Source organism: Arachis duranensis, chromosome 7 (assembly GCF_000817695.3).
Source record: "Arachis duranensis cultivar V14167 chromosome 7, aradu.V14167.gnm2.J7QH, whole genome shotgun sequence".
Classification (NCBI taxonomy): Eukaryota; Viridiplantae; Streptophyta; class Magnoliopsida; order Fabales; family Fabaceae; genus Arachis; species Arachis duranensis.
The window spans coordinates 7773488-7781285 of NC_029778.3; the positions used below are offsets into that span (position 1 = coordinate 7773488).

The following is a 7798-nucleotide window of genomic DNA, read 5'->3' on the forward strand; positions in this document are numbered from 1 at the left end:
TAAAATTATTTTATTTTGTATTAATTTATTATTATTAAAATAATTAAATAATATTAGATATAATAAATATATAATTATAAAAATTATATGTATAATTTTTTTTATTTCTTATGATATTTTTAATCTGATAAATAAAAAATTATATAAGATTCAAATTTTTAATATTCGTTTAAGTATAACCACTGGACGAAAGAGAAAAATAGTACTAAATGCGAAAAATTTTCAACCAAAAGTCAAATCTGAGAATGAGGAGAAAAAATGCCAGGATTCTCGCAATTAAAAGAGAAAGTTTTTATTACTCGTATTTATGTAAATAGTTAGGTGGATCCCACTAATCCTTTACACATTCAAAATTTCTAGTGTTTTTTTTTTTACCGCTATATATATGGGTGTGGAAGCACCCGTTTTCTTCATCCTTCTTAAGAAATTACAGTGTCCACTAAAAATAAGAAAAACAAAAATGAGGTTCAAATCAGTTCTCTTGTGTTGCCTTTTGGGATTGGCTCTCATCTCAGCTGTGATTGCTGATAAGTCATTTAGAGATGATGTGCAAGGTATATGAATTTGATTCAAAATAGCAATTAATTCATGTTTAATTTTAGGTAATTATTACTTAACATGTTTTTAGTTTAATTTATACATACTAAATTATAACTTTGAAGTTTGCAAAATCAATTTCAATTCGTTTTAATATAATTACCAAAGTCACATTATTTTGAAATACATTATATTTGAGATTTTAAATCATGTAATAATATGTGTACATATCAGGATATCATGGTGACGGCTACGGTGGAGGTTATGGTGGCGGCTACGGCAGAAGTGGAGGAGGTGGTTATGGTGGTGGCGGAGGTGACAGCAGTGGTGGAGGTTATTATTGGGGGGGTGGTTACAGTAGTGGAAGTGGAGGAAGTGGAGGAGGTGATGTAGGAAGTTCTGGTGGTGGTGCCGGTGGTGGTGGCAGCAAATATTAAATTGTCACTAAAATTATGTAATTAATAATCTATAATCCAATTTAACTGAAGGAGGATCATCCTATAAACAAAATTTTCTATTTATTGAATGTTTTTTTTGTGCCAAAAGCTTGCCTCTTAAACATAATAATTCATATTTTTGTTGCCATTCATACATGATTTGAAATTTTGAATCCTTTGATATAAATGCATAATTGATCATATATTAAGCAACTCGTAGTTGATAAACTATATAATTTTTTTCACAGTAAAATGCACTAACATCATGTTTGTAGTCAATACTTTACTAAGTCCCCACATACATTAATTAGGGTGGGATTTGATAAGAAATGTTTAATCTCGATATTTTATTTATATTAAAGTATATCAATTACAAAAATTATAAAAAAATACATAACATTTAAAATTTCAGTGTATTCATTAAAAAAAATTAATTTGTATATGTTATAAACGGACTTATGTGATGCATGCTTACTACTCCTCTATGGAGAAAATAAAAGTATTTCATTTTTTTTTTCAAACCTTTATTTGTTAAAAAAGTTTCTTTTTAATTGTGTAAAAATATAAATATTTTGATCAACGAATTTATTTAACAGTTAACAATAAAAAAGATCATTCTTAAACTCATTTTGTAGTTTTTGTATATGCGCGCATATGTGTGTCTCACTCTTTTTTAACGCAAAATTAAATAAAATAAAAAATCAGTTAGTTATTTCATTATATATAATTCATAAGTTTTTTTGTTATTTACAAAACTTAAACTCAAGATCTTTTAATTATATTATAAGCAACTTATTACTATTTCAACTAATTATATTTTAGTACTATTAATCTATTATTATACACATTTAATAAATATAAAATAAATTAATAAGTATGTTAGTTTCTTTGTTACAATAGTAATGGTTTAATGTGAAATGTTAAACTAATCTTCTATAAAATAGAGTGAAGACTCAATATAATTCTTTAATATAAATTTATTATTTTAAGACAATGTGACTCTTTTGTTAAAAGATTTGTCAAATACTAATAGAAATTGATTTAATGACGGTCTTTTTTTATATATAATATGTGGGGTTTTAAAAAGATTAAAAAAAAATTGCATCGACAAAAAAATGGGACAAAAAAGTTTATATTGATGGTGATGATGTATGAAAACATAAAACATAATAGAATTAGTAAAATAAAAATTATGATGATAAAGATGTAACGAAAATAATAAATGGGATTTAAAATCCCAACATATTATATTTAAAATCATTTACAAAAATAATTTCTATTGAAATTTGATAGACTTTTTAACAGAAGATCACATTATCTTAATATAATAAGATTAAGAGTCCGTTTGGATAGGTTTATAAATTTTTTTTAATTTTTAATTTATAAAAAGATATAATAATGTCTGGTATAATTTTTAAAATTAAATTGTAACTTTTTAAAAAATTATTTTAGTATTTATAAAAAAATTAAAAAAAATAACTTTTTTTTATAATAAAAAGTTTTTTATTATTTTTTTCTTAAAATATTTTTAAAACTAAAAAATTAAATACAAAATAATTTATTTATAATTTATTTTTACTATAAATATTTATTATTTGAACTTTTTTTTTTTTAAAAAAACTTAAACGATAAGTTTGACTTTTGTAAGGTTCTGAAAACCGAATCGGTCATGAACCGTTTTAGTTATTGATTCGTTTTAGTTATTGATTTATTGGTCTAATTAGTTCAACTGAAATAACCATTTTATAATAAATAATAAGTGTAATTATCCGTGTCATGCACGTGATAAGATTGAAATTATAATTTTAAATTATTTTTTTAAAATTATTTTGAATTATAATAATTTGATTAATAAAAAGAGTAATATGTTATGTATTGTTTATTTTTTTTAATTTAGTGTTAATTAGATTAACTCTAAAATAGTTATTAATCGGTTTTAATAATCTATTTTCTTCAATAAATCAGACATATATACTGAATGTGATCATAAATAATATAGTAATAGTTAAATCCACCAACAAATATATTGGCTATTATCACACTATAAAACAAATTAAATATAAAGGCTATTAGCACGTACTTATAAATCTATAAAATCGCACTGTCTTTGATTCGTGCAAGGGTTTATTTATCAAAAAAACTTAAAATATGAAAAAAAAATATTTATAAAATGGATCTAGCATAACTTGAAAAAATCATGGAAAATAATCAACTTACCTTATAATTCTTGCTTTTATTTTTCAAACTTTTTCATTACATAATCTACCATAAGTAATATTGTTGATAGAATCGTAGTTAGTATTTCTTAGGTATGAAAAATAATAAATAGAAGAAGTTCTATGTCTGAGGTACGAATTTTCTAGATGATAAATAATTGTAACAATTCACTATTATATATATACACACACAAATTATACAGGGTAATAATTAGCAAATATTTTCAATGGAGATACTTGCTACAATTAGGTGAAATTAATGCCATTATATTTTATTAACCTTTATGATTGATTCAATAAAATACTTGCTTAATATATATGTTATCGACATTAATTATATGCCAATATTTTTAGGAAAGAGCTAAAAGAGGAGATATTTAAATATATATAATATTATTGATATATAGGAAGCATACATAAATTGCTACATTTTTTTTATTATATTATACAACTTAAAATTATACGATCATGTTATTATTAATTCTAGATACTTGATAGAATTATATCAAATTTAATTATAACTCTAAATAAATAAAATAGATAACATTCAATATTATTTTTTTTCTTTTTTACTTTCAATATTTACTGTAAATATAAAAAGTAAAATAATTAATGAAAAAATATGAGTAGAAAATAAAACATATTAAGTAAAATTTAATTTTTTATTTAATTAATTTTGTATCCATATAATATAACTTTACGAAAATGTTATGAATGACAACCTTTTTTATTCTCAAAAAAAAAAATATTATACGTAGCCTTTAGTAGTGAAAAAAATAATTATAAAAATTAATTATTGATATTGATATTATCACAATTGATTATTGATACCCTAATTTTTTTAAAATATATTTTACTTTTTTAAAATATAATGCATGTACCGTGTAGACTTTATTATTATTATTATTATTATTATATTATTGTTATCCACTAATTGATATCAAATTAAATAGGTCACTATTATTGTGTGCATCAATTATCTCCTAATAAAATTATTACACTTGAATGAGAATTAGAACTATATCAATTGATATAATTATAATGATTAAAATTTAGATAGGACTTTTCATAACCTTATATAAATTTTGTTAAATGATTCTATATATATATTACGGTAGTTTTTCTTAATATATATACATATACATAAATAAAAAAATATATGAATTATATTTTGTTAAACTCCATATTACCGGTTATTAAAAATATTTAAATCACATATATTAATTATTTTTTTGTTATAATTATTTTATTTTATATATATGATTATTTTTTATTCTATAATCGTGCAATAATTTTTATTTTTTATATCCATATAAATTCATCAATCTCAACCCCATTCATAAGCATATTAACAAGTTTTTTTTCTAATAGTGATGTTTTAATTTTTTGTTTTCCTTTTTTTAACGTATCTTTCTTTTTTTAAATAGTGATATTTTAATATTTTTTTAAATATATTTTTTTAATAATTACATTACTAATCTGAAATATAAAATGAGAAAAAAAAGGTGATACATATATCCAAGAAAAAAAAATAAACTTAAAAATTAGAAAAAAAATTATATTAAAAAATATAAAAATAATATATTCAAATGAAATAGTCGTAATATATAAATGAGTCAACAATTTAAATTTCTCTAAAACTAATTTAATCAAATACCAATATTAGAAATAAATTACTTAAATAATATTTAATCTATTCTAGTTCTTAGACATGTATAGATTAAAGTCATTCTCATAACGACAACCAACTGAAACAACATCATAAGTTCGAACATTTGAAATTCGTGCAAATTTAGACTATTCCCTTGTTCTTTGAAAACTTTCCGTATCCCTGATAGAGTTGAATCGAAATTCCTTTTATGAAAAAAGAGTTACAGATGTGGTTTTGACGTGTTGGAGACCAAAATTCGGAAGTCACTGAGTGTGACACCCATTAAATTCTAAAGGTCAAATAAAATAGTATCCCTGGTTTTATTTTCATTTAATTATAAATCAAAAATAATAATGACTTATTTAATTTAGCATTTATGATAATAAATGGGATGACCATTATATAAGTCATTTAATGTAAAATAGCTTAATTTGCGATTATAATTAATATATGTATTACCCATAAATAGATTAGGAAATAATAATTTCGTAACAAAATAATTATTTAATTTGAATTACAATTAATTGATTGATTGAAATTATAATAAATTGTATGATATTTAAATAATTAATTAAATCAATTAATTGATATAACTAGTGTATGTTCCCGTACCTTGTACGGGATAATACATAAAATTATATTAAAAATTTTATTAAAAAATTAAATAATATATATAATAATTATTATTATAAATATTTTATAAAGTTATAATTAAAATTAAACTCTTAAAATTTTTAATATTAAAATATTAAAAATAATTAGTATTTATCTTAATCAATTTGAGTTTGTTAAGTAATTATCTCACTCGTTCGCTTAAACAACTATTAGGAGTTAGAATCTCGTCTTGTGTATATAATAATTAATTGGCTAGCGATAAACCCTTAATAAAAGGAGTATCAATACGTGGTTAGACTTGGCAGGAGTTTTCGAATACGCAGGTACTCGACCCATCTATACCCGGATGAAAAGGGTAATAACTTGACTCGAGTTGGGACAGATTTTGCTTAAGACAGGTATCATCGGGTTTAGGGTGTACCCGCCCCGAATATATACATATAAACACTTTTTAGTAATTAGGATTTGCCTCATATCACACATGATTCATAGCTTTAGTCTATATTCTATAGCAATGCAAGATAAACTCAATCATCCTCACCTAAAATCTTCTTCTTCTCGACTTCTTCACGAAAAAACCGCATAGCTCCTGTCATGTTGTTGCTGAGTCCATCACCGCTTACCTATTCACAACTCTCATCTTCCCTCACAGCCAGAGACAAACCTACGTTTAATATAGAGGGGGCATTTGCCTCCACAAATTTTTTTGAAAAAAATTAATACTTATATACATATATACCACTTATTATATTATATTTGTGTCAAAATAAAATATAAATAGTTCTTTTGTATTTTATGTTAAAAAATATTCTGTTAAACTTAAACATAATAATAATTATATTGTTAAATTTGATTTAGTATGAAAATAAATAAATACATTCAAAAATTAGTGATAATTAATTATATTATATTAGTTAATTAATTAATAATTAAGTTAAAACTTAGTTTTCTAATTAAATACAAATTAAATTATTAGTGATTTTTTAAAAATTATTTAAGATAAAAAATATATTATCTATGTATTAATATAATGTAATTATTTTGGTTAAAAAATTTATTTATACTATAAAAATTATAATAAGTAGATTTGACAATTAAATAAAATAATTGTTTAAAAATATATATAAAAAATAATATTTAATCATGTTAAAAATAAAAAAGTCCTTATAAATATTTTTTATTTTGTTATTTTAAATATTATACTATGTGTATGAAATTATATTTTTATTATTTTAAATATTATAATAATGATTGTGTGTATATTTCTAGTTCTTATCAATATGTATTAGATAGTTCTAATTTTAAATTTTGAATATATCTAAACCAATTTAGATTGATCAAGTGATCAACTTAGTCCTCCACTTAAATAAGTATTGAGGGTTCGAATTCTGTCTCGTATGTATAGCAACTCGTTGTCGGCCAATTGTAGATTCTTAAATGGAATTAAAATTCATGACGGATTAGTCCTTAACTTGTTAAATATCGTGGGAAGCAAAAAAATATCTATACCTAAATTTTATTATATTTTTGTCCCCATTACTAATTTTTTCTGGGTCCGTCACTGTTCACAGCTTATGTTATCATCGCTGTTCATCCCGTTACCGTCGTTGTTGAGCCCGTCGCCACCGTTCTCATGCCAAGTTTCTTTTCTCTAGGTAAATTTTTCTCTTTCTCTCTCATTGTGAGTCTGTTAAGTTCTTTTATTCAAACATTGATATTTAAATTATAAAAAAATTGATTTTCATATTTTATAAAATATCATACTGGCGGTAATTGTAAATATGACGCTACTTAAAATTAAATAAAGTAACATAGATAAAACAAATAAAAAAAATAAAAAATTACTTAATCTTGTATAAAATTTACCTATAAAATTCTGTACCAAAAAATGAATTTAATTTTAGTATATTAATAATATAAAATATTTTATATAATCGTTCAATTCAATTAGATTTATCTATTTAGGTCATTATTGAAAATAAATTTAAGATACTAACATACAATTACTTTAAATTAAGCAACAATTATCGATACTATATAATATTATTAATATTAAAATAGTGTGTCCTTTATATAGTATCGATGATTGTTGCTTAATTCAATTAGATTTATCTATTTAGGTCATTATTAAGCAACAATTATCATATAGTATTAATTATCGATACTTTATTAATAATATTATATTAGCACGGTAATTTTTATTTATTAATTATTAATTTATTATAATTAATTTCACAACATTTATTATACGTTATTCATTTTACAAATTAATACAATTAATTAATTGATATTAATTATCGATAATTAATTTTAATTGATATAACTCACTTCGCAATACTTTC

The 7798-nt window shown here is 21.7% G+C and overlaps 1 protein-coding gene across 1 annotated transcript; it reads left to right on the forward strand.

Moving 5' to 3' along the window:
• The first annotated feature begins 433 nt into the window (after positions 1-433).
• Positions 434-1126, forward strand: LOC107496819 (glycine-rich protein 5). Its single transcript, XM_016118149.3, has 2 exons — positions 434-554; positions 772-1126. The coding sequence occupies exons 1-2, from the start codon at positions 461-463 to the stop codon at positions 972-974; spliced, it is 297 nt and encodes a 98-aa protein (XP_015973635.1). The 5' UTR covers positions 434-460; the 3' UTR covers positions 975-1126.
• The last annotated feature ends 6672 nt before the right edge of the window (positions 1127-7798 follow it).

What these genes read in the sequence shown, in the direction of transcription:
- LOC107496819 (XM_016118149.3), top strand. Translation starts at nt 461, where the DNA reads ATGAGGTTCAAATCAGTTCTCTTGTGTTGCCTTTTGGGATTGGCTCTC. An exon ending in ATTTAGAGATGATGTGCAAG is followed by an intron (nt 555 to 771) that starts GTATATGAATTT and finishes TGTACATATCAG; the next exon opens with GATATCATGGTGACGGCTAC.